The sequence below is a fragment of the Myxocyprinus asiaticus genome, chromosome 6 (assembly GCF_019703515.2).
Source record: "Myxocyprinus asiaticus isolate MX2 ecotype Aquarium Trade chromosome 6, UBuf_Myxa_2, whole genome shotgun sequence".
Taxonomy (NCBI): Eukaryota; Metazoa; Chordata; class Actinopteri; order Cypriniformes; family Catostomidae; genus Myxocyprinus; species Myxocyprinus asiaticus.
Window position 1 is genome coordinate 2,817,639 of NC_059349.1, and position 27,867 is coordinate 2,845,505.

The window sequence follows — 27,867 nt, forward strand, 5'->3', positions numbered from 1 at the left end:
CTGTATGTGTTAAATACAATAAAGCATTATGACATTAACTGTGATTATTGAAATCTGAGCATTGTTAAACCAAACGGTCATGTCAGTTTTGACGAAATATATGCTTACCATGTTGTGCTTGCATGGCAGTATTCAACAGATACTCCGTAATGTTCTCTCTCTGCCTAAGGAAAGGTGGATCATATTCTTTTGTGAGAATTAAAAAAACAAAATTGATTGTGATATCTGAAAGTAATTTATTTTTCTGTCCAATATTTTTCTTCTGATGTTTTTGATATCCTTTCATTTCATAGTTGTCACTCTTGAAATTAATTTGGACAATTTGTTGTTTTCACTTCAGACCTGAATGTGAAAGAGGAAAGTCAAGAACTGAATGAAGAGGATAAGAATTTTAACCTAGAAACAACTGAACGGAAAAAAGCCAAAAAGCCCTTCACCTGCTGTCAATGTGGAAAACGTTTCGTAGCCAAAAAATGTCTTAACTGTCACATGGGAACTCACACTGGAGAGAAGCCTTTTACATGCCAAGAGTGTGGGAAGAGTTTCACACAAAAAATAAACCTGAAAACTCACATGAGAATTCACACTGGAGAGAAGCCCTACACATGCCAAGAGTGTGGGAAGAGCTTTAATAATAATGGAAGCTTTATTGTGCACAAGCGAATTCACACTACAGAGAAGCTTTGCATGTGCCATCAGTGTGGAAGAAGTTTTGCACGTAGACATACACATAATTTGCACATGCGAATTCACACTGGTGAGAGACCTTTCACATGCCATCGGTGTGGAAAGGGTTTCATATGGGCAAATAGTCTCAAAATTCATCTGTGCTCTGGAGTCCGAAAAAAAAAAAAAAAAACAACACCTGAAAATTAACGCAAAAGGGAAGCCTTAAGCCGGGCCCTCACTACACTCAGACTGCCCAAATCGCTGTACTGCTCTCATTACACAACAAGAATTCTTGTCATCTGTTGTCTTGTTGTTGTAGCAGCTGAAGGGTTGGGGTTACTCTTGTCTCTTTGGCCTGTTGATGTGTTGAACACATTCACTTGTAAGTGTTATAATCAAAAGGTATTCAATGTCTTCTTAACCCACCTAGACTGTTCAATAAATGTCAACACCGTGGCTGTTTTCGGTCATTTTTGACCGGTGTTTACAGGTGTAAAATAAAAAAATCTTTTTTTAAGAAATGATAACATTTCTTCTTACCTGAAGTAATAATACAATTATGCACTTCTTTTTTGATTTTACTTACCTGTAAATTTCTCAATTACAACAATCATTTGCACATGCAAATAAGCAAATTGATGTTAACGTCACTTCAGTAAAAACCTACACTTCTATAAGGTGAAACATGAAGAAGATATGAGAATGTGTCTTGTATTGGGGGCAGATTGCTGATATCTGGTAGAAAAAAAGAACAATTTCATGACTTGAAAATTATGTCATGACGATAATAACCAGTAGATGGCTGCAGAGACTGTGTGGTCTGATTGCCTGTTGTCACTTAATTTTCTTATTTAGATTTCGATTAGATTATCACAAGTTATGCATTTGAATATATATATATATATATATGTTCAAACAATTATTTGTCAGAATTTAGCATTTTTTTAATTGTTCTGAAGTGTCTGTTTTTGCAATAATTGACATTACTGTATATTTACTGTCAAACCTGACCATGGTGTTACAAAGAGAAGACATTTTGTTACCAATAATTTGTTTTTAATATCAAAATTCAATAACTAAATAAAGAAAATGTGTTTACTGTTTCTATAACAGAAAGATTCTGTGTTTTGTCTGGAAGTTGCAGCGCCCACCCCTGAGCATATACATTGGGGTCAGACTCTGGCTTTGTATTTTGTTCTTGTATCTGTGTGTGTGCACATGTTCTGCATTGTGGGTGTATTATGGTCTCACCCGCTCATTTCTGTGTCTGTGTTTGTGTGTGTGTTCTGCATTGTGGCTGATTTATTGATTTTATTTGATAAATTTCTAAACTTTGCTCTGTGTTATAGTCTCACCAATTACTTTGTATATTAATTTGTGTTATGTGCATGTTTGTGTTTTGCACTCATAATCTTTTATAGACCCACCTCTTCATTTCTTTGTGTTTATGTTCTGTATTGTGGCTGATTTATAGATTTTATTCAACAAATAATAATAATAAAAAAAATTGCTCTGTTTGGGTCTCTCCCATTCATTTCCTAAGAAAGAAATTGCCGAAATGTTGCAACAAACACTGCATAAACATAACACAGACAGCCGATTGCCATGGACAAGGTTATGACAATGGGGCAAACATGGCAGGAACAGCGTTCAAGCACACATAACTGATGTTAATCCGCTGGCCATATATTTACCATGTGCGTCTCATTCTCTAAACTTAGTTGGGGTTCATGCTACAGCAGCATGTCCTGACATTGCAAATTTTTTGGCTATAGCAATTGCATGTACAACCTCTTCAGTGCTAGTCCAGAGTGCTGGTCTGTTTTAAAGTAAAAAACCGGCTGCTCCTTGCACCGTCTGAGCGACACGCGATGGAGGAGCACTCACACAGAGGCGCTGCGGTCCATTGCCAAACAACTCCCCAATCTGCTCGACGCGCTTGATGAAATTATCTCCTCTAGAAAATTGTTAAATGAAGTCTTGTCTGAGGCAGACGGCCTGAAAAAATACTTTACACCATTTACCGCAATTGTGCTCCTTGCTGTGTGGTCAGAAGTGCTTCAGTGTCAGAAATTTGATTCTTCAGACTGCGAATATTTCTCTTGACAGAGTGTGCGAACATTGAAGCCCTAAAGGATGAGATAAGGTCTCTGCACGAAATGTGAGACGTTAATGTCTCTGAGGCAACTGTAGTGGCAGATGCCTTAGAAATGATGCCTGAATTATAAAAAACAGACATAGAAAATGAAAAAGGGCACTTGATGATATGGACACTGACGATGCAGAACAACGTCCATAAGGTATTCTTTGTTGTTCTGGACAATAATATTGGTCAGCTTGAGAACTGTTTTAAAGCTGACAAGGCAATCTTTGATGACTTTAGGGCAGTGCTTAAAATGCAGGAATCCAGCTGTGAAGAAATAAGCACATCTTGTCAGAAATTAGCAGCTAAATATGATCAGGACATAACAAGTGACTTGGAGAGGCAGGTGTAGCACCTGAGGAAAATCTACAGTGCAACATTTCAGAAAGGTCTGAACCCTCTCCAGCTACTTAATGTGATCTACAAATTAAAATGAGAAAGCATTTGTTTGTCTGGCCCTTTGCATTTTTTGCACACTACCTGTCACAGTGGTTGGAGGGGAACGGACCTTCAGCAAAATGAAGATAGTGAAAAACTACTTGCATTCCATAATGTGTCAAGATCGCCTTAACAACCTAGCCAACAAAATTTCCTTTAAGAGTCTCATCCATGAATTTGCTACCAAGAAGTTGCTGCGATCTGCGCTTTCAGTTTAGAAGAACAGGCTAAATATTATAGGTCCATGTTATAAGTTGTGTACCAGTCCCAAGAATATTTCAGCTCTGTAGGTCCTCACAATGAAGGTGAATGGGTGCCAAAATGTTGATGGCCCAAAAAGCACATAAAGCTAGCATAAAAGTAATTCATATGACTCCAGTGGTTAAATCCATATCTTCAGAAGTGATATGATAGGTGTGGGTGAGAAACAGATCAATATTTAAGTCAATATTTGCTAGAAATTCTTCTCCATGCCCTGTAGGGGGTGTATGCAAGAAGAATGTGAATAACCAAAAATATAAGAAGAATGTGAAAGTTAAAGTCAAAGTGGAGATTGACTGAGCAGAGAGGAGAATTTATAGAAAAAAAATAGTCTAAAATATCGATCTGTTTCTCACCCTGTTTTTAACCACTGGAGTCTTATGGATTACTTTTATGCTGATTTATGTGATTTGTGTAGCTTCAAAATTCTGGCAACCATTCACTTGCATTGTGAGGACCTACAGAGCTGAAATATTCTTGTAAAAATCTTCATTTGTGTTCTGCAGAACAAAGAAAGTCATACACATCTGGGGTGGCATGAAGGTGAGTAAATAATGAGAGAATTTTTATTTTTGGGTGAATTACCTTTAATCTCAGTAACCGCTTTGATACTGGACACTTTCACTCTTGGATTAAATTATTCATGGCTGAATGTGTGTAGTGAATTTCTACAATGGCATCTGTAGCAACAAAAGGCTGCGTTTTAATCCCCTTTCACACATGCAGTGACTTTATCGCTTGATGTCGCTAATCCTTGTACTGTGAAGTCACTAGTGGCCATTCCTACTGTTGTCGCTCTAACGTTATTAATGGACTGCATGTCTGGCCATTGTCTTTAGAAAATCTGATCACAGATGAGACATATTGCAGGTAAGTACATTATATGTTATATCACCCCCTTGTGGTCTCCCAAAGCTATAACACCATACTACATTAAACAGAAGGCCAATTGACAGTGAATTAGAAATATGTTTTGTCATGTTTTTGTTAATTGTATTTTATAAAGTTGTTTTATTTATATTGTGAACAAATATTAGCCTAAAGGCTACTAGTGTTGAACTTCTATCAGCAGATATTCTGACTCGACCCACATGCCCCTATTTTCTTTTCTTTTACATTTGGCCCACGTGTAAATAGATGTCCTCACTTCAACAATCAGTTCATTTGGTGGCGGTAATGCACCTCAAGCTTTGCCGACAGTAAACTCGAGAAGAAGAAAAAGAGGCGCTGGAAGCTCGGTCACATGATTCAATCATAACAAACGCGGACATTGGGTCAGTTTACTGTAAAACCATATACATCCACCGAAAAACAACAAAGAGTTATTGGGATATTTAACAAGGGCGTCTTCGCGGGTCATCGACTGGATTATTTATAAATGGGATTGGATTTACCACAGAAACGGACGCGTAGGTAAATTTGAACTCGTGCATGCTCTTTTGTTTACTGTATTAGATTATTGTAGTGTATGTTAATACTCTGGGTTTATTGAGATTCAATTAATGTCTGTTTTCATTTAAGGATGAAAGTACCCGGAGGTGTGTGGAGCTCGGGCGATACGGCCTAAATGTTTTACAGTTACTCTGTATTTCTAATATACAGTTATATTTACTCTACTTAAATTAACATTATGTTCACTTAATTTAAAATAGATTCAAACCTCTTAAACCTGATTATCTTGAAAGGCTGTTTTCATCAATAGTTTGACAGACATAACTGGGCGATCACTTTAGATCTGATGAAAAGCACAATATTGCCTGTGTCTAATGGAAAGTCAACACAAAATCTTTAATGACCGGACTCAAACTTAGAAGTTAAAACTCAAATTAAACAAATGTTTCATGCAGAGAAACGGCTGGTTGATGGTTCGAGTTAAACACAAAATTTGCACATTTAATTCATTTTTATTTACATATTTTGTCTTACATTTATTTTAGTTCTGGTGTTCACAAGCCATTTATTTCTGGTTGGGACACCAACCAAAATGTGTTCTAAACAAAATTAAGAACAACGTGAGTAAATAAATGGTTTAAAAAAAGCATGGGACAGTGTAAATGAGTAGGTGAAAAGTTGAAAATCCCCTTTATCGACCCAAATAAAACTGGGGAAAGTAAGTAAATATAGAATAGTAGCCTAAGCATTGACCTAAAAGACAGAATTATATAAAGTATGCACTAATGTTTTGTATTTGAATTTTTTTTAGATCTGGTTCTTTACACATCAGGATTCACACCTTCAGTAAAGCCACTCGATCACATCAGTTCACCAATACATGCTGTGATTATTTCCATCATTCTATATGTGAAGAAGACCCTCCAGTCGAGCAGAAATAATTCCAGGTGTAACCTCTGAACTCTGCATGACATAATATTGTAAAGATGGATGTTGTTGAACAAAAGGAGAGTGAGAACATGAGTGATCCAGAACCATGCAGAATAGAAAACGAAGATCCTGACGAACAAAGAGGTTTGTGTCCATTCTTGATTATTCATTAATTGGCAGGGCTGCATGATATAAAGGGAAAATGTGATATGAAATAAACTTGTTGGATTATGTGATGGCGATATGCGATAAACCTAAGATTAAAGGCCTCGATATACTTCCTGAGAAGTTCTTCAGCGTTCTTCGCTCGGGGTAAAAGGAAGTTCTAAACAGCCAAGCAAAGGTATACTGTTTGCGAACATTCAGACACCTGCCACACTGCTGTGGGGGGGCGTTTAGAAGAGTATTTAAATATGATGATGCTACATGTGAAACCTAAACTAATGTGACATTAAAATGTGTTATCAATGGCTTTTATGCCTCATTCTATGAGTAGAATTTATATGAGGTCCTTAAAAAAAGTTGTTTTAAGCACTCAATTATGATTAAAGTAATATATATGCTGTAGAAAATGTTTAATTTGTCTTGTTTACATTCTGAATTCATGATGCTAATGCACTAACGTTCAGCACACGGTCATAATATGCGCCGATTACACTGTTATTGTAATTTATGATGACACTGATATAATGGCAAAGATCAGCGTATAAAAGTGTTAATGTAAAGAATAAAGACAAAAGAATGATGATAATAGAGGCATATCTTACTTTGGGCAGATGTGTGAATGGCTTTCACTGCAGATGGCACATGAGTGAATGGGCACTTGAGAGTTCTTGTTGACTGATTTTGACTGACTGAACAACATAAACAGAATGAGCTGTCGGCGTCAAGGTAGGTGCAGAAATAAGGTACTGTTTATCCTTGCTGTAAACAATTCAGTCATAACCATATAAAATCCACATACAGGTGGTTTAACCACTCCACAGAGTTAATATTAGCAAAGTATAGTTATGGCTAGTTGTTTAGGACATCTACTTTGTGCATGACACGAGTAATTTTTCCAACAATTGTTTACAGACAGGTTGTTTCACTTTTAATTGACTATATCACAATTCCAGTGGGTCAGATGTTTACATACACTAAGTTAACTGTGCCTTTAAGCAGCTTGGAAAATTCCAGAAAATGATGTCAGGTCTTTAGACAATTAGCCAATTAGCTTCTGATAGGAGGTGTACTGAAGAAATCAGCCAAGATCTCAGAAAAAAAATTGTGGACCTCCACAAGTCTGGTTCTTCCTTGGGAGCAATTTCCAAATGCCTGAAGTTACCATGTTCATCTTTACAAACAATAGTATGCAAGTATAAACACCATGGGACCTTTGGTGCGAAAAGTGCAAATCAATCCCAGAACAACAAATGACCTTGTGAAGATGCTGGAGGAAACAGGTAGACAAGTATCTATATCCACAGTAAATGTGTCCTATATCGACATAACCTTAAAGGCTGCTCAGCAAGGAAGAAGCCACTGCTCCAGAACTGCCATAAAAAAGCCAGACTTCAGTTTGCAAGTGTTCATGGGGACAAAGATCTTATTTTTGGAGAAATGTCCTCTGGTCTAATTAAACAAAAATTGAACTGTTTGGCCATAATGACCATCGTTATGTTTGGAGGAAAAAGGGTGAGGCTTGAAAGCCGAAGAACACCATCCCAACTGTGAAGTATGGGGGTGGCAGCATCATGTTGTGGGGGTGCTTTGCTGCAGGAGGGACTGGTGCACTTCACAAAATAGATGGCATCATGAGGAAGGAAAATTATGTGGATATATTGAAGCAACATATTAAAACATCAGCCAGGAAGTTAAAGCTCGGTCGCAAATGGGTCTTCCAAATGGACAATGACCCCAAGCATACCTCCAAAGTTGTGGCAAAAAGGACAACAAAGTCAAGGTATTGGAGTGGCCATCACAAAGCCCTGACCTCAATTCAATAGAAAATTTGTGGGCAGAACTGAAAAAGTGTGTGCGGGCAAGGATGCCTAAAAATCGGACTCAGTTACACCAGTTTTGTCTGGAGGAATGGGCCAAAATTCCAGCATCTTATTGTGAGAAGCTTGTGGAAGGCTACCCAAAATGTTTGACCCAAGTTAAATAATTTAAAGGCAATTCTTAAAATAAAGTAGTGGATCCTAACTGACTTTAAGACAGGGAATATTTTCTACGATTAAATGTCAGGAATTGTGAAAAACTGAGTTTAAATGTATTTGGCAAGTCATAATGAATTTGTGTGGAAATCAGTTTTATGCCACAAATGCTGCCAATTGACCTTAACTTGTATTGAACCCGAAATATTCATTTAAGCGTTAGTCACTATGTACTGCAATTGTATTCAGTCACTGAAGTCCTACATATACACTATATTGCCAAAATTATTCGCTCATCTGCCTTTAGACGCATATGAACTTAAGTGACATCCCATTCTTAATCCATAGGGTTTAATATGACGTCGGCCCATCCTTTGCAGCTATAACAGCTTCAGTTCTTCTGGGAAGGCTTTCCACAAGGTTTAGGAGTGTGTTTATGGGAATTTTTGACCATTCTTCCAGAAACGCATTTGTGAGGTCAGACACTGATGTTGGACGAGAAGGCCTGGCTCGCAGTCTTCGCTCTAATTCATCCCAAAGGTGCTCTATCGGGTTGAGGTCAGGACTCTGTGCAGGCCAGTCAAGTTCTTCCACACCAAACTCGCTCATCCATGTCTTTATGGACCTTGCTTTGTGCACTGGTGCGCAGTCATGTTGGAACAGGAAGGGGCCATCCCCAAACTGTTCCCACAAAGTTGGGAGCATGGAATTGTCCAAAATCTCTTGGTATGCTGAAGCATTCAGAGTTCCTTTCACTGGAACTAAGGGGCCAAGCCCAGCTCCTGAAAAACAACCCCAACCCAATCCATAATCCCCCCTCCACCAAACTCCACAGTTAGCACAATGCAGTCAGACAAGTACCGTTCTCCTGGCAACCGCCAAACCCAGACTCGTCCATCAGATTGCCAGATGGAGAAGCGTGATTCATCACTCCAGAGAACGCGTCTCCACTGCTCTAGAGTCCAGTGGCGGCGTGCTTTACACCACTACATCTGCCGCTTTGCATTGCACTTGGTGATGTATGGCTTGGATGCAGCTGCTCGGCCATGGAAACCCATTCCATGAAGCTCTCTACGCACTGTTCTTGAGCTAATCTGAAGGCCACATGAACTTTGGAGGTCTGTAGCGATTGACTCTGCAGAAAGTTGGCGACCTCTGCGCACTATGTGCCTCGGCATCCGCTGACCCCGCTCTGTCATTTTACGTGGCCTACCACTTCGTGGCTGAGTTGCTGTCATTCCCAATCGCTTCCACTTTGTTATAATACCACTGACAGTTGACTGTGGAATATTTAGTAGCGAGGAAATTTCACGACTGGACTTGTTGCACAGGTGGCATCCTGTCACAGTACCACGCTGGAATTCACTGAGCTCCTGAGAGTGGCCCATTCTTTCACAAATGTTTGTAGAAGCAGTCTGCATGCCTAGGTGCTTCATTTTATACACCTGTGGCCATGGAAGTGATTGGAACACCTGAATTCAATTATTTGGATGGGTGAGCGAATACTTTTGGCAATATAGTGTACATACATATATACACACACACACACACACACACACACACTGGTGGCCAAATGTTTGGAATAATGTACAGATTTTGCTGTTTCGGAAGGAAATTGGTACTTGAATTCACCAAAGTGGCATTCAACTGATCACAAAGTATAGTCAGGACATTACTGATGTAAAAAACAGCATCATTACTATTTGAAAAAAGTCATTTTTGATCAAATCTAGACAGGCCCCATTTCCAGCAGCCATCACTCCAACACCTTATCCTTGAGGAATCATGCTAAATTGGTAATTTGGTACTAGAAAATCACTTGCCATTATATCAAACATAGCTGAAAGCTATTTGGTTCATTAAATGAAGCTTAACATTGTCTTTGTGTTTGTTTTTGAGTTGCCACAGTATGTAATAGACTGGCATGTCTTAAGGTCAATATTAGGTCAAAAATGGCAAAAAAAAATTATAAACAGCTTTCTCTAGAAACTCGTCAGTCAATCATTGTTTTGAGGAATGAAGGCTATACAATGCTTGAAACTGCCAAAAAAAACTGAAGATTTCATACAAAGGTGGACACTACAGTGTTCAAAGACTTCAGGACAACTGGCTCTAACAAGGACAGAAAGAGATGTGGAAGGCCAGATGTACAACTAAACAAGAGGATAAGTACATCAGAGTCTCTAGTTGGAGAAATAGATGCCTCACATGTCCTCAGCTGACAGCTTCATTGAATTCTACCCACTCAACACCAGTTTCATGTACAACAGTAAAGAGAAGACTCAGGGGTGCAGGCCTTATGGGAAGAATTGCAAAGAAAAAGCCACTTTTGAATAAAATCAAAACTGTGTTATATTTTATCATCTTCAAAGTAGTCACCCTTTGCCTAGAATTTGCAGACATGTACTCTTGACATTTTCTCAACCAACTTCTTGAAGTATCACCCTGGGATGCTTTTTAAACAGTATTGAAGGAGTTCCCATCTATGTTGGGCACTTATTGGCTGCTTTTCTTTATTATTTGGTCTAAGTCATCAATTTCAAAAACTTTTTTTTTTTAATTAAATTTTAGATTTATATTGAAATAAATGAAAATGGTGGCACAATTATATTTTTGTCTACAAAACTAATTTCAAACATTTAAGCATACGCCTTCATATCAAAAGATTTTTAAGATCATAAGAAACATTTCTGGCAAGTGACCCCAAACTTTTGAACGATAGTGTATGTATGAATATATATATATATATGTTCAGAATTAGTATACCTTTGCTCGGCTGTTTAGAACTTCTTTTTACCCCTGAGCAAAGAACGAAGAAGAACTTCTCCGGAAGTATATCAAGGCTTTAAAACAGAACAGTCTGAAGGTCTGTACCAAGTTTGGAGGATGTAGATAGAAAGCTGTAGGAGGAGTTACATATAATTATTTTAGACTTTGTTTAGGAATTTTTGAAAAACCCAAAATAAGCCTAATTCGTAGAACAGTATGTAGGCTTTTTCAAGCCAACATAATTACAGTCTATTCATCATACAGTGTGATTCACGCCACATGGACTACTTTAATGACTTTTTAGTTCTTTATTAAATGTTGTGTATTGAATTCAGTCAAGGGGACATTCAGTAATTTTTTTTCCTTTTGTGTTTCGCAGAAGAAGAAAAGTCATACGGGTCGGAACAACATGAGGGTGAGTAAGTAATGACAGAATTTTCATTTTTGGGTGAACTCTTCCTTCAGTAATGCAGGATCTTGCTTCAGTTCATGAATTTAGTTCATGTATTATTGGGACAAAGGCAATGCTTATGTTTTTCACTTTAATAATTACTACTGTAGAATGTTTCCCAAACTTCAATTTGACGGATTGAAATTATAACAAAGAAATTACAAAGAAAATGTATAATTTTAAAAGAATGTGATGAATTTCATTTGATCTAATCTTCTAAAAGTGTGCCAGAATGCTTCATATATGTTTAAACAAAGCATAGAACAACATTTATTTTATCAATATATGTTAAAAAGCACTGATATTAGATTATAGTAGTTTCAGTTGTTCTGAAACAGGGTTTCACTTTTACATTTCACATCTATTCCTCAGAATTTTTACAATTACCTTTTTGTTCATTTTAGACATAATGGAAGGAAAAGAAGAAAATGAAGTGGAGTGGAACCATAAATTGGACCATCAGTATCAGAAACCTCACCATTTAATAACTGGAGAAAAATCTACTAGTGGCTCACAGACTAAAAAGAATTTCAAGAACCGAGAAGAAACTAAGAAAACAGATGCCAGGCCATTCACATGCCTTCAGTGTGGGAAAACTTTCAAACGAGCATCAGATGTCAAAGGTCATCTGCGCTATCACTCTGGCGAAAGGCCCTTTAACTGTGATCAGTGTGGTAAAAAATTTATATTGGCATCACACTTAAAGACACACCTGACAGTTCATACAAATGAGAAGCCGTACTTGTGTTCTATTTGTGGAAAGAGTTTTTCACGGCTCAGCATTTTTAAAGATCATGAGAATATACATACTGGCGTGAGAGATCATGTGTGCTCTGAGTGTGGGAATGCCTTTATTACAGCCAATGCCTTGAAAATGCACCAAAGAACTCATACTGGAGAAAAACCCTACAAGTGCTCACACTGTGAGAGGAGTTTCTCTCATTCAGGAGCCCTGAAAAGACACGAGAGAGTGCATACTGGAGAGAGGCCGTACCACTGCCCTCTTTGTGGGAGGAAATTCACCCAATCCAGTAATCTACTGACGCATGTAAAAAAGCATTGTCCAAAGTCACATTGATCATCTTCAGCTGCAATATAAATCATGTGAAATTCAGAAAACTATGTAATAAAAATGGTAATCGGATATGTGATTAGCAAATAATTAATACACTTGCCAACTCAGTCACATCCTGTTGTTACTTTTACATTTCTGATGTCATGTTCTTGATTACATCACATGAATATGTAAATGAACATGCTGTGTCTGGAATGTGCTTGTATAAATATGTCCTGGCCAACACTGAGCACATAAAAAATATCTGCAGACCTATAATGACATCAGAATTGACATGCTCGATTGCAAGGGGAGAACAACAGTATTGAGAAAATGATTAGCTTTTAATTGTGATTTAAATGGATCATATTTGGTTATAATGTAATTTCCCCATTACTTCCACTGTTTTTGCCAAAAAATAAGTCATAATTAAGTTCTTCACACCCTTTTTCCACCCTCTCTCTGACCCTTAGAAATAAACTGTCCATTATATGTTGATATGCAGTTTCTTTGCAGGTATCAGAGATAAGTTGCAGTCTGTTCATGTTTACCAATGAAACTGAGAAGTATTTAAAGAGGATGTAACGTTTTAGGTCTCTTATCCCAGAATAATATGCAGAGACTAAATAAGCACATTAATGTAGACTGTAACTACAGAACCGTGTGAAGTATGTTCCCCTATAGATCCTTTTCTGGAGGACCAACACACTCTTCCACCAAAAGAACAACTACAAGTAAGTCATTCATAGGTTCATTTTCTTTAAAACTCTAAACACTGTCCCTGCGTTTGAAATTGCGTACTGTCAAAGTATGTACTGTATTTGATGAAGGACACACTTCTCGGACGGTAAAATAGTATGTTCTTAGGTATGTGAGAAGTATGAATAGCTTCCGAAAATACTTAATCCGGGGACCTGTTTGGGTGGGTGAGGGGTATCTCCGGTTTGTGTCAGGGTGTGTTCCATTCGGAAGTGATCGTCGCTCCTTGTTGATGTAGTGCACTCACTAACATAAACTATATTGGAAATAGTGAAGAAGTGAAGTGACCGATTTGGGGCACAGCTATAGTGAATTGATACAGTTACTGAAATCAAGCAATTTAATTGGACGGATCTAGTGAGTGTATTTTTAGAATAGGATTCGGATATAAGACAGAAAAGACATCATAAGGTGTTTTTAATGGTTGTTTCTGGTCTAAGCTAACAGCAGGTGGCGGTAATGAGCTAAAAAGGAAGACGCCGCAGTGTTGTTTTGACGTCATAAGGGCTGCGCTGCAATTTTTCAGTCTGCTGTGATTAAAGGTGTATAAAACGTTATCTCATACAGAGTTATTCGGCATATTTTCTTATGTTTTCATGTCTCTGCGAATCATACTGGTGGAGGTGCGTGTGAGGATATTTCTAGATTTAAGGTACTTTGACAGCACGAGTGACGAATTCATTTTCGCAAGGAAGCACTAAAGCGAAACAAACAGGTGAAAAAGAATGATTTTCTGAATGAATGGGGACATAGACAGCAGTGTGAGTGGGATTTAGAGAAATTGGAGACATTGACAAGTGGCTCCTCCTCCGGTTATGTGTGCGTTAAACAGGTTGATGATGTTTTTACCGACTGTCGCCGTAGAACAACGAGAAACGAAGAAAAAAACTTGAATTGGTGAATTCCTTAGTCTTTCCCCATGTATCTATTTCCAATTTATTTCCAGGTGTAACAAATTCTGACAGCTGAACTGATGGAGTTTGTTAAAGAGGAGAGTGAAAACATGAGTGATCCAGAGCGATACAGAGTGAAAAATGAAGATAATGAGGAACAAAGAGGTTGGTGTCCATTCTTGATTCTTCACAGTGACTGTTGAGGAACAGTTCTGCAACGAAAGAGCTTTTCACTGTATGATTAAGCCCAATTACAGATGATTTGCCCTAATGTTAGTCATTGTTGTGTAATCAATAATCTCTCATAGCAACGTTTATGAAAAATGAAATAAGGAAACTTAATGATAATGACAAAAATATGAATATGAATAAATATTCTGTTTCTAGAACGTTAGGAATAGCCCCCCCCCCCCCCCCCCAAACATAACTTCTGTTCACTTTGACGCCTGCTATTATTTAAAGGGGTCATGACATACTCTTTTTTTTTATTTTTTTTTTTTTTTTTATTATTATTATTATTTATTTATCTATTTATTTATTTATTTTATTATAATTGTATTATCCTTCCTGAGGTCCACTGACAATGTTAGTAAAGTTTTTATTGCACCAAAACAGTCATAATTTATTAGTAGATGGTCATTTTCACCATCTCTGGCCCTCTGTCTTAAACGCTTGGTTTTGGCCTCAGCGCCTCCTTAAAACTTCAACGTAAAAGCCCACTGTAATTATTGGCTAACATCGTGCAGCCCCTCAAATGCAGCCCTATTTGAAACTCAATCAGAAGATAAAGAACAAGCACCACAACATTATAAAACTAAATTTCAGGGTTCACACATAACGCACATCCAACACATTGCATCTGAAAATATTAAACTGTTCACTTAAGCACAGCAGTGCCATAAACTATCAAACAGTCATGACATATGAAATATTCATGAATGAAACTGTTTACTTACACTTTTGTGATCGGGTACAATAGTGTTTTTAACTTCAATTAAAGTTCCTTTGCAAAGCTTGATTCCTATTATGACTGGTTCACAAGCAACCCATGCTGATATGAGCCAAAAAAACATACAATCCATGTTGAAATATGCTGAACACATATCCACATGACTTGCACAAATACGGTTTCATCCTGCACTGATGCGCACATCGCCGGAAATGCATCAAAATGGTCAAAGACGTCCATCTAGTGCATGTTTACATACACTAACAATTAAAAATAGTGCAGATAGGTGCGAGTACGCATCCATGACGTGTTTATGCTCAAAACAGGAAGACACAGCACAGCTGAATGAAGCAGAATGGGTTCTCCTTTTCAGAGTTGTAACTTGACACTGCGCCTTTAAAAAGTGGTGCAAAAGACATGACAGTGGTTCAAGACATCTGTGTAGTGCATGTTTATATACAAAAATAATTCAGAATAGTCCAAATGGGCCCCCTTTGGTGTTCAGGAATAGTTAGTAGGCCACACTAGGCCTGGTTGTCCGGCTCTCTCTCTCTCCGTTTACAAACCAAGGGTGCAATGATGTAAAGTAGACATTAATGTTGCTGCCGTAGAGGCAGTCATGATTTAATGGGCCCCATAGTAATGCAGGGAAGTCATGGAAGTAGTGAATGAGCCATTTTTGCAGCTTGATTTCAGTAATTGCTTTTACATCAATTGGAGATTAAGTTTTGAGTTTTTAAAGTTACAGAATATTTTTAAAGAATTATGACCTCTTATGTCAAAATATCAAGGAAAATGTTATTCCTAATGACGTGACCCCTTTAATAATTGATAATCTAATGAAATGAAATTCATATTTTTAAGTGTTACTTAATCAAATATAATTCAGGTTTGAAGCATAATAAAATGTAACGTTGAATTTCTCATGCAGCAGCCGAGCGAGCTGAAAGAGTGACCAAACACACTTACCTGAAACCGTCTTCTCATTTTCATTTGAACTATTTGGTCCAAACTATTTAAGTGAATCTGTTAGTTTAGACAGTTGATGTTAATGAACCAATTAAGATGATTGACATATTCACTTACTGTATATGTAGCGCTGGAATTCCAATTAATGTAAAATCAGTGAGTGAATCAAAGTGAACTAAATTAATGAACTGAATTAAATTAAATGAACTCTTTTAAAGAATTTTTTCCCTGATTCACATGAGCCCCTGCGCAAAAGTCTCTGCGTAGTCTTTTAAAGCTTAATATTTTAATTTGTACTGATTTTTATCACTTTTTTCATCTCTGTTTCGGAAAATAAGGCATTTTCTATTTTAATTAGTTGTATTTAGTATACATTTATATGTTCAGTTATATTTTGTCATACTAATTGTTATCTTCATTGTTTTTGTTCCACACAGAACAGTATTTATGTGGCAAAAAAGCAATAATGGTCTTTTTAAATACCGTGGCAAGAAAAAGTATGTGAACCCTTTGAAATGAACTAGTTTTCTGCATGAATTGGTCATAAAATGTGATCTCATCTTCATCAAAGTCACAAGTATAGACAAAACACAATGTGCTTAAGCTAACAACACACAATTATAATATTTCATGTCTTTATTGAACACATCCCATTAAAAATTCCCAGTGCTGTGGAAAAATATAACCCTTGAATTTAATAACTGGTCGATCCTCCTTTGGCAGCAATAACCTCAACCAAGTGTTTCCGGTAGCTGCGGATTAGACCCGCACAACATTCAGAAGGAATTTTTTGACCATACTTCCTTAACAGAACTGGTTCAGCTCAACCATATTCTTAGGATGTCTGGTGTGAATGGCTCTCTTGAGGTCATTCCACAGCATCTCTATTGGGTTAAGGTCTGGACTCTGACTGGGCCACTCCAAAAGGTGGATTTTTTTTTTTTTTTTTTTTAAGACATTCTGTAGTTGATTTACTTTGATGTTTAGGGTCATTGTCGTGCTGCATCACCCAGCTTCTACTGAGCTTCAGCTGGCACACAGCCATCCTGACATTATCCTGTAGGATATCTTGATAAACTTGGGAATTCATTTTTCCCTTGATGATGGCAAGCTGTACAGGCCCCAAAGCAGCCCCAAATCATAATGCTCTCCATCGCACTTCACCGTTGCCATGATTTTTTTATGTTGGTATGCGGTGCCCTTTTATGCCATACGTAGTGCTGCAAGTTCTTCCTAAATAATTCAACCTTAGTTTCATCAGTCCACGAAACATTTTCCCAGTAGCGTTGTGGATTTATAAGGCAATATTGTTTAATTCTGTAATCGTAAATCCTGATTGCCGAATTAAATAATCTGATTGTTATATATTTAAAAAATATTGTCTTCCTTAAAAAGCTTCAATGTAGCAAGCTTCTTTTTGTTAGTAGCTTGTAGTGTAGCTGACTTTTTTTGAAAGGTGTAGCTTGTAGAAACATTTTAAAGTAGCGGCCCCAACACTGCTGTACAATTATAATATTTTAGGCAATTAACTAGAATGACAAAACAAACCTTTAGTACATCAAAGATCGCATAAGAATAGATACTGACCTCTGACTTTTTGCCATTTAAACTGTAGTTCAGAGTTTGTTTTTTGTTTTGTCTTTTAATTCATCTTACATTTGTTGTCATTTAATTAATTTCATATGTTCATTTTAGACCTAATGGACGTGAAAGAGGAAAGCCAAGAACTGAATGAAGTGGAGGAGAGACATCGGTATCAGGAACCTCAAAGTTTTTTAACTGAAGGAAAAAAAAAAATTAGTTGCCCACAGAGAGAAAATAATTTGTTACAAGTCAAAAATTCTCTAACCTGCTTTCAGTGTGGAAAGAGTTTTACACGTAAAGAGAACCTTACAGTTCACATAAGGATTCACACTGAAGAGAAGCCTTTCACATGCCTCCAGTGTGGAATTAGTTTCAGACATAAAGTAACCCTTAATAGGCACATAAGAATTCACACTGGAGAGAGACCATTTATATGTCCCCAGTGTGGAAAGAGTTTCACATGTCCAAAAAGTCTCAAATATCATCTGCACTCTCTGCACACTGGAGTTAAGTCATTGAACTGTGATCAGTGTGATAAAAAATTTGTTATGGCATCAGACCTAAAGAAACACATGAAAGTTCATACAAATGAGAAGCCTTATATGTGTTCTTGTGGAAAGAGTTTTTCATGGTTGAACTGTTTTAAAGAGCACCAGAAAATGCATGCCGGTGTGAAATCTTATATGTGCTTTGAGTGTGGGAAAACCTTTACTAGGGCCAGCAGTCTCAAGATGCACCAAAGAATCCACACAGGAGAAAAACCTTTCAAGTGTTCACACTGTGGAAGGAGTTACACTGCTTTAGGATCCCTCAAAACCCATGAGCGAGTTCATACTGGAGAGAAGCCATATGAGTGAATTTCATGTGAGAAGAGTTTCAGCCAATCAAGTCATCTACCAAGTCATAAAAAAAAGCAAAGTTTTCACAGTGAGCAAAGTTCTTCACATGCGATACATAGTAAGCAGATGGTATAAAATTTGGAAAAATCCAAAGATAGTATTTAGTGGCATAACTAGGATATTATGGGCCCTAGTGCAAAAACAGAGAAAAAATGTTTAAGAGCCCAAGTAATATAAAAAATGCACAAACAATTTCAGTCATTAAACACACTATGTTTTTTTTGTTTTTTTACTCACGTTAATGTGACACTGAGATTGCAGCTCTGAAATGATGTCTATAGATTGGATTGAATTGCATTCAGACTATTATGGTAATGCTTGGAGCTAGCTCAAGCAACGCCACGTTAAGAGACATTGTCCAAAAAAAGATTCGTAGTATTGATGGATTATTGTGATTGGACAGCTAATAATTAACGTCAGAGAATTGCATCATACGGTCATTTACATAAACCTGGAGATATTAACACGATTCGATAATAGAGCCCAACAGTGCCAGCCCACTTTTCAGCCGTCTGGTTTCCGGAAGTATTTTCCCCATTCATTTCTGGCATAGACTTTTTTATAAAATCCTTTATAAAAGAGTTATGAGCTATGAACCAAACCAGTTATCTCCGAGGAGAATCACAACATCACAAACTTTGTTTTGAGGCAAAAAATTATTTGAAAATCAGACATAAAGACAAAGATACAAGGCTGTGTACTTACCGTCTTTCATGAGGGCACAAACTACAATTCCATAAAGCATTGCAAATGATGTACCTGAGTAAAAAAAATGATGGGAATATATAAAACTTTATTTTAGGTTGTTGATTATAAGTGTAGAAACAATATGTTTTACGTTTATTGCACATTACAAATATACTATATGTAGTTTAAGGGTGAAGGGAGACCAACTCGATTACGTCATTCACAGTGCATCATGGGAGTGGGCATTCGTTCTGAGGCACAAATCAATTAGTCTATGGGATAAATTAATGGGATTTTTACTTCCAGAACTGCACTCTCTAGAGGTCACTGTTGCCCCAAACATTGCAATTGTACAGCTCTTGGTAATTTGTACTCATGGCAGAAAAGATCTCGCGACCCAGCAGACAATGATCCGTGACCCATTTTTGAGCCACGACCCAGTGGTTGAGAAACCATGATATAAAGGATTTGAAAATATCTAAATGTCTCTAAAGATGTTTGTGCATTTTAGATGCTGTCAAAATGTCTATATTGTGCATTTCAGCATCTATCCAAATGTGAAAACATTTACTAGTAAATTTTATGTACCTACGAATAATAATGAGATCAGGCTGTAATACCACTAATCCAGCTAAACATATTGACTTATTTAACCACATATTAATTAAATGTAAGTCTCTTAATTATTTTCTCACCTCATGTCCGTGCCATTTTCCTTTCTCCAACAAAATTATATTGCACCACATGTTAATGCGATATAAGGCCTATTTACACTTGGCCACCTAATGCGTTTTTACTGATCGGATTGCTATTCCATTTAACACTTGGCCACATCAATGTGTCTCTGCCACACGGATATAAATCGGATCTTCAATTCCTGCTCTATATGCAAATAAAACAGAGTTCACTTCCATGATTATGCTAATTCTGGGCAGTGAATTTAAAAGATGTGCTTTATTATTTGATTCCAAGTGAATTTGCCCAGTGCGCGAGTGTCTGGGCGCACTGTGTGTTTTCCCCCTCGGGGCTTGTCGGGGTTCTCGCGATTAGGGGTTCTCGCTCTCAATGGGGCACGTGGTAAATTGTGCGTGGATCGCGGAGAGTACCATGAGACTCCACGTGCTGTGAGTCTCTGCAGTGTCATGCACAGCGAGCCGTGTTATAAGATGTGCGGATTGACTGTCTCAGAAGCAGAGGCAACTGAGAATTTTCCTCCACCACCCGTATTGAGTTGAGTAACTGCCCTACCACGAGGACCTACTAAGTAGTGGGGATTGGACATTCCAAATTGGGAGAAAAGGGGATAAAATGTTTAAAAAAAAAAAAAAAAAAACGATTGACGGTTTCATTGTTGCTTTATCCTTTTCCTCCATGCAATTCTCTGATGGAAATTTTTTAAGAAATTTCCCACGTGTCCATATTGGTGCTCCACATTACACAAGAGGAAGTTTGATGTGTTTCAAATTCTAAAACAATACACTGTAAAAAAAATAAATAAAAATGAATTCACCCAACAAATGTAAAAGACAAGCATTAAGATTTTTTGGTAGATGGAGTTCTACCTAAGTTTATTATCTTGTGTATACTGAACATGTCTAAACATGATGCTAACAAAAATTATTTTGAAAACATTACTTAGATACTCAAGTGTTTGCTTCAGAGGAACAGTGGGCACAAATTTGATCAAGTATTCTGGACTTTTTGAGTGACGGATACTAAGACATGGATTACTTTCAATCTACATAATCTACATAATACTGTTGGTTACACCAACAGTATTTTCCCAAATGTTCTGAACAAACAGTTTCCTATTACACAAGGTTGTTAAGGTATGCACTGCAGTGAAATTATGTGGTTACTATTAAAGGATTGTTGTTTTAATTTTTGCTGTGATTTTTATGTGATTGTAGTTGTTACTGTTAGGTCATGTTTTATACTTCATGATGTTTATTAATTGTCAATGTGATTAAGGTTTTAATTATCAAATTAATTATTTATTGTTGTCCATGTGACTTGGGGGTTAAGTCTTCTGAAGATATATGTCAACCTTTATTTATAGAGCATGTTTAAAAACAACAGAAGCTGACCCAAAGTGCTTTACAGATAAAACAAATAAATAATGACAGAGTGATAAAAAAAAAAAAACAGATTTAGTTAAATATAAAACATAATAAAATAAAAACATTTAAATACATCATCATGTATTTATCCATTTCAAACTATTCAATGATCTATTCAAAAGCTACAGAATAAAAATATGTTTTTAAAGAAGATTTAAAAATGGTTAATGATTAAACTGACCTCACATGGAGAGGGAGACTATTCCATAGATTAGGATTTATCACAGAAAAGGCACGGTCACCCTTAGATCTATAGCGGCAACGAGGAACCCTCAATAGTAGTTGATCAGAAGACCTGAACTCTCTGGTGATGGAGTAAGGGAGGAGAAGGTCACTGATATATTGGGGCGCGAGACCAGATAGTGCCTTATAGACAAAAATCTGAATTTTAAAAGCAAACCTGAATTTCACAGGAAGTCAGCGTAGAGACGCTAAAACCGGGGGAATGTGATCCCTCTTTCTTGACTCTGTTAAAAGCCTAGCGACCACGTTTTGAACTAGCTGTAGGCAGGATAAAGCAGTTTGGGGCAGACCAATGTACAGTGAGTTACAATAGTCTAACCTTGATGTAATAAGTGAGTGGATCATAATTTCCAAGTCTTTATGGGAAAGAAAATGTTTTATTTTAGCAATATATCGCAGGTGGAAAAAGCTACCCTTGACAATAGCACAGATCTGCTTACTGAAAAGTAACGAGGAGTCTAAAATCACTCCAAGACTTCTTACATGATCTTGTACATTCGATGACAGAGGACCTAACTGGGCAACCAGGCCAGGTAAGGAGGACATGGAGGAACCTAAAATCAGAACTTTGGTTTTGCTTTCATTTAATTGTCTACACTCACTGGGAAATAAAATTGGGAATCATCAGCATATCAGTTATAAGATATGCTGTACTTCTGAAAAATAGAGTTCAGAGGAAGCATATACAGGGAAAATAACAAGGGTCCTAAGATTGACCCTTGAGGGACACCGCACTGTAATTGAGCTGACGTAGAAGAAAAATGTTTTACCTAAATTTACAGAAAACGTCCTCTCTTTTAGATAGGAGGAAAACCACTGAAGGGTCATCCCCTGGATGCCAACCATACATTCTAGACAACTGAGAATAATATTATGGTCGATAGTGTTGAACGCAGCACTAAGATCTAATAAAACTAAGATGACAGGTAAGTCTGAATCCATTGAGAGTAAAATATCACTAGTGACCTTCAACAATGCAGATTTAGTGCTGTGCAAGGGTCTAAAATGTTAAATGTATTTAGATAGGAGTAGAGCTGCAAATAAACAACTCTCTCCAAAATCTTGGAAATAAAAGGCAGTTTGGAGATTGCTCTGTAATTGTTGTGTGAAAAGTTTTTTTTTTTTAACAAAGGATGAAGAATTGCATGTTTAAAACTACTTGGAACAACTCCAATTGCTAATGAGCTGTTAATTATGGCTGTCACACTGGAACTGATAGTTGTGAAAACTTCTTTAAGAAGGTGTGGAGAAAGAATATCCAGCTTGTAACTGGAACACTTCATCTGCTAACTGTGCTGACATAACTAGTTCAAAGTGAGTCAGGGAGCTGGACAGGGAAAGAATTAGTGGTTGATCAAATTGTGCAGGTACGATCACACCTTTAATCTGCTCAATTTTGTGAGTAAAGAAGTTTAAAAATGTTTCACAGGTCTCTTGGGTGGCATCCAGAAAAGCATTTCAAGTAGGGTTTAAAACAGAATCAATTGTTTTGAACAATACTTTTGGTTGATTTGCATTATCAGAGATTAATGTAGAGAAAAACTTAGCTTTCGCTTCCTTTACAGCTCTCTGATAGTTAAACACACCTTTAAAATGTGTGAAGCTTGTCTCTTTTCCAGTTGCGCCCAGCTTTTCTCCACTCTTGTCTGAGAGCATGGGTGACGTCATTTAACCAAGGCTGTGAAACACCCTTAATTTTCCTTGGCTTGACTTATATGATCGGTTTTGGTGAGAAACAAGCCAGAATGTAAGTCCTTTTTCAATGAAAATTTTGATATCAATTCTGCATTCTTGAGCACTATGAGAAGATTGTTCACAGTCATCTTATTGTAGTGGTTCCCAAACTGGGTGCCACAGCACCAAACATCAAAAATACTAGTAATTTTGGTTCTTTCTACGTTTAACTTCTTATAGTTTGTGAGAAGATGTTTTGAGAGATGGTAGCAATATTGTGTAAACAAATAAATTATAATTATATTTTCATAGGCTTGAGGAAAGGGGTGGCGGCATCAAGTGTTTTTGCACTGGGTGTTATTTTTTATTTTATTTATTTTTTTTATTTTATTTGAACAATAAGAGTTACGCAAATGGTTATGATGTCTTTAAATGGCCTGAAGGTTTGTATATAAATTAGAATGCATTTTTTTAAAAACTTGTAGTTAGATGGAAACTGTCTTCATTTATTGCTGAATTACAGAGTCCACCAAACTTTGTAAATATGACAATTGCCAAACTGTCAAGCGTAGCATGTCCTTAAGAGGGTATTTGTTGTTTTGGGGTAATATGTGCAATCATTGTTATTGAAAAAGCTTTTGAAACTAGGAGGTTAAAGTGATGCAACTAAGAGATGTAGCATGTCCTCTAGGTTGCAGCAGTTGCCTATACATTTAAAACATAGGCTACTGAACACTGCATGTAGCCTAGTTATTGTACTTGTGGCATACTTGCGAATAATTATAATATACTATTATTCTCTTTTTGCATCCACTGTGAGAAACCTATTGAAAATGTAAGTCTGGATATGTGATTGTAAAACCAACTTTACCTCAGCAATGTGCTGATCCGAGCACCCACGGAAAAGCACGAGATATTCCCCATTCATTTTCTCCATAGACATTTAAAAAAAACATTTCTCCATAGGCATTTAATTTATATATATATATATATATATATATATATATAATTCTCAGCCTTGACCCAAACCAGAAAGCTCTATTATGAATTAATGACATTAAAACATTTGATTTGAAGCAATTAATTTTCAAAAATCGCAAAAAGCGTTTGGTAATTGGGAACTTCTATGATTGGTGGATCTCACTTAGGGATCGCGGTTCTGGCTGGAGATCTGGACCCAGAGGAATTATCCGTTGGATTTACGAGACACAACTTCAGATTGAACTCTTGAATAATGAATTCAACAAGTGCACCGTCACATGTTAAAAAAAAAATAAAAATAATAACTATATAACTGAGCAGGCTGAGCATGCACAATCTTATATTTCTTCCTTTTACTCATGATTAAAATGGGCATCTGTTGCATTCGTGGAAGTGTTCATGCACCCACCATGCTTTGCCCAATTTACACTGCTTTGTTCACACTACAGGAAAATCAGATATTTTTAATTTATTTATTTTTAGTGGATAGATCTGGGCCTATATTCACAAAGATTTTTATCTTACCACTAGGAGTTTTCCAAAGAGTTTTGCTTAAAACCTATTCACAAAACTGCTAAGAGCAAGTTTCTAAGGAAATCTTAAGATAAGAGTAAGGAGGAGTTGACCTCGTTGCTATGGTTGACGTCACGTTTTATTAGTGCACTCTTTAAAATCGCACATAGTGACTGGTAGACAGGGAACCGCTATTTCTCAGCTAAGACAAACAACGATAGATAGATGGATGGATGGATGGATAGATAGATGCCCCCTTTTTTCTCCGCTGCGAGCATGCATCCAGAGGAAAAAATATGCTATGAGCTCAGAATTTTTAAAACCTTCATCTCTGGTGTAATTTGGTTGTTTCAGTTTGTGGGAGAGGTAACTACATCTCTAACTAAGTTTACAATAATAAAAACACCCTCGCGATCCAGGCGATATGTCAATGTCAACATTATAATATTTATAATATTATAATATTAAAATACATTGACTAAATTGTGATTCAGGCAATACCTTTTTACAGTTTTTAATTTGGATTAATGACAGCAGCCATGCTTTGGATCGTTTGTGATTCACTCTTAAGGAGTTAGAAGTCCCCAGGAGGACTTCAAAGCTGTCGTGGGTTTAGGAGGTACTTTTAGCGTTAAAATGCTTCATGAATTACTCTTAGATGAAAATATTATGAGTCCTAAAATTAGGAGTGACATGTTCCCTAATTTGTTTTTAGAGTTGCTCATAAATTTCCACGTTAGTTGCTACTTTTAGCCTTAAGATTTTTTGTGATTTTTTTTTTTTCTGTTCTGACTGCAGTCGCTTTTGCTAGCATATCCAGTAGTTGTCATAGTAAGGATGCAAACTTGTATATGTTCACCATGTGTGAGAGTTTATGGATGTTTTTCATGAGGGCATCCATATATTAACACATTCGTCACAGAAAACTGCTTAAAAAACGGGAGAGGAGGCATATGCAATGTTTATAGCTGCTAAGGGTTACAACTGTCCGGTTTTTGCCAGACGCCCCGTATTTTATCCCATACAGGACGCCTAACGTCCCGTATTGAAGGCTTTGTTTCCTGTATTGAAGAAAAAAAGGTCTGACAGCGAGGCTTGAAGAGGACTCCCATCCTTAATTGAAGCGCTCAAAATGCTCAAGTGTCCCGTATTGTGTGAAACTTTCAACCTTTTCGAGTTGTGGTGGCTTGCAGCCAGTGTGTGTTACCGCACCTTAGTGCATCTCTTTGGGCGAGTAAAGCCAATGTCTATATTATTTTAAAAGATGTTTTCACTGCTTTGTCTGCCCTGTAACATACTTGACATATAATGGGTGTGTTTCATTCAGAAGTGATAATCCCTATGCCCCTCATAGGGCATTTGACATTTGTTTGTTAGGGCACCCACTGGCAGAAACATAAATCGGTGCCTGTGGCGGCAGGAGAGGAGAATGGCTTTGGCTTTCAGAATGAAAGCTAGCTGAGTGCAAAGCATCTTGAGCTGCATGTGCTGACCGTAAATGCATTTAGTCTCAATGAGCACCACTTATTTAAAACAGTGCTCATGCCCATCAGACAGTGATACAGTATATCGCACACAAGGTGGAAAACATTTGCAAAACACCATCTTGAAAAAGATGTTGTTAAAGTGTCATGAAACCTCCCCTGTTCAGCGATTCAAGACTCACAGAATAGGCATAAACATATGCTACTTCCAAAACACGCTTGCAACAGAGATGGCTGAACATCACATTATGAGTGGAGATGAAAACACAAGAGTTTTGGGGTTCTTTACCCTATATCAGTCATGGGACAAAAGAGTGAAAACGATAGAACAGTTTGCAAATCTGCAAACAGATTTGGATGTTTTGTTCAAACTTTTGAGAATGAAGTGAGAACAGTTCTCAGAGCAGACATCAAAACCAGTACTGCTTTTGAGACTTTCATTCATAGATATCTTTTCTTACAAGGAGTGTTTCGTGTTTAATACAAGTTCTGTTGGCCGTATTTGTGGCATGTTGATTACCACCGAAAATAATTTAGACACATTCCTTTTTCTAAAGAAATAAAATCGTGTTCAGTAAGGCACATACAATAAAAATAAATGGGTCTGATACACAAAACATTAAGTACACACTGTTTTTAAAAACTAAAGCCACAATACTTAAGTATAATGCATGTTAACATCATGAAATTGTGTGATAAAATCAGCCACACGGACACAGTCACAGAAGATGTGATGGCATCAGAGCTCCGTGTAAACAACAAGCCTTCCCTCATACACAGCAGCTTTATGTCTGAGGCCAAGAAATGCTCGCCCTGTACCAGTCATGGACCATGGTCCATACTGATGATTAATTTCGATCTTATCTGGTCTGTTATCAGACATCATCAAGCAATGGAATCAGTGCTCCGTTTAACAAACTTCCCTCATAAACAGCATGTTTGGAGCACGGGTAGCAGAACTGCAGCCAAAATGCTCATGCCGGTCCGGTTATGGACTGTGGTCTATTTTGACTAATGATTTAGATCTCATCACGGTGTTTAGTGTAAAAGTCCGCTCTCATGTCTGTTCTGTGAGTGCTGTTGAAGTCTTGCTCCTGCCCGGAACAGCTGTTACATTCTTGAGTTTGAATTCTTCACTGGAATGTCAGCTCATGCATGAAGCACACTGTGATTGGATGGAAGCGCTCCTTATGAATAATGTGGAGAAACACTCAGGATCTACTGACGTACATGTGTACTACCAATCATAACTCAAGAGTTTACACATATACCTCATTTTTGTGATGTTGCGTCAATTTTCGTTTTTAAACCAGAAGAACGAAATGGCTTGATAAAACAAAAAAAAATAACTACTTTCCCCTCAACAATAAACAATGAGTGCTATAATTTTTTTTTTAAATGATGTGCAACCTGAACATATCTGTTAACATCTCAAAAAATGTGTTTTAGGGTTTCATGACCCTTTAAGCAAACAGCTCTTTTTTGTGCTTTACACTCAAAAAAACATGCATAACACTCCTGAGAGGAGTTCTAATAGCGTTAACTACTGACGCAGTGTCAAAGTGACTGACTTGAAAGAGAACTGCATTTCTCAGCAGAGGGAACAGGGAAAGTTTTAAAAACATTAAAGGACAAAACGTGTGAACTCTAAAGTTTTATTCAACAATATATGGACAAACCACTGTGTAAAATTATGAATAAAGTACATTTATGCTAACCTTTTCCTGGTGACATGTCCTCTGATGGTTGGCCCGGTGTAGATTAAAAAACACGCATGCGCAGAACCTTGAATTCTCTAACCAAGTTTCAACATAGAACATTCAACCAAATGGGTCAGTGGTACATGTTGATGAATCAACCTCATTTT

The 27,867-nt window shown here is 37.2% G+C and overlaps 1 protein-coding gene and 1 long non-coding RNA gene across 5 annotated transcripts; both read left to right on the forward strand.

The window, feature by feature from the left end:
• Nucleotides 1-4,729: 4,729 nt before the first annotated feature.
• On the forward strand, nt 4,730-5,977 carry LOC127442990 (uncharacterized). Its single transcript, XR_007897570.1, has 2 exons — nt 4,730-4,924; nt 5,715-5,977. It is a non-coding gene; the product is annotated as an uncharacterized LOC127442990 (long non-coding RNA).
• A 6,295-nt stretch (nt 5,978-12,272) lies between these two features.
• LOC127442977 (gastrula zinc finger protein XlCGF7.1-like) lies at nt 12,273-20,866 on the forward strand. Of its 4 annotated transcripts, none has more exons than XM_051701445.1 (3): nt 12,273-12,979; nt 13,951-14,062; nt 17,511-20,866. In XM_051701445.1, the coding sequence occupies exons 2-3, from the start codon at nt 13,978-13,980 to the stop codon at nt 18,254-18,256; spliced, it is 831 nt and encodes a 276-aa protein (XP_051557405.1). In that variant the 5' UTR covers nt 12,273-12,979; nt 13,951-13,977; the 3' UTR covers nt 18,257-20,866. The 4 variants fall into 4 exon arrangements, with proteins under 4 accessions (XP_051557405.1, XP_051557404.1, XP_051557403.1 ...); XM_051701444.1 differs by lacking the exon at nt 12,273-12,979 and adding an exon at nt 13,286-13,656; XM_051701443.1 differs by lacking the exon at nt 12,273-12,979 and adding an exon at nt 13,287-13,719.
• Nucleotides 20,867-27,867: the final 7,001 nt, after the last annotated feature.

Coding starts and splice junctions, on each gene's coding strand:
- LOC127442977 (XM_051701445.1), top strand. CDS start 13,978: ATGGAGTTTGTTAAAGAGGAGAGTGAAAACATGAGTGATCCAGAGCGA. Junction 14,063..17,510: donor AGATAATGAGGAACAAAGAG/GTTGGTGTCCAT, acceptor TGTTCATTTTAG/ACCTAATGGACGTGAAAGAG.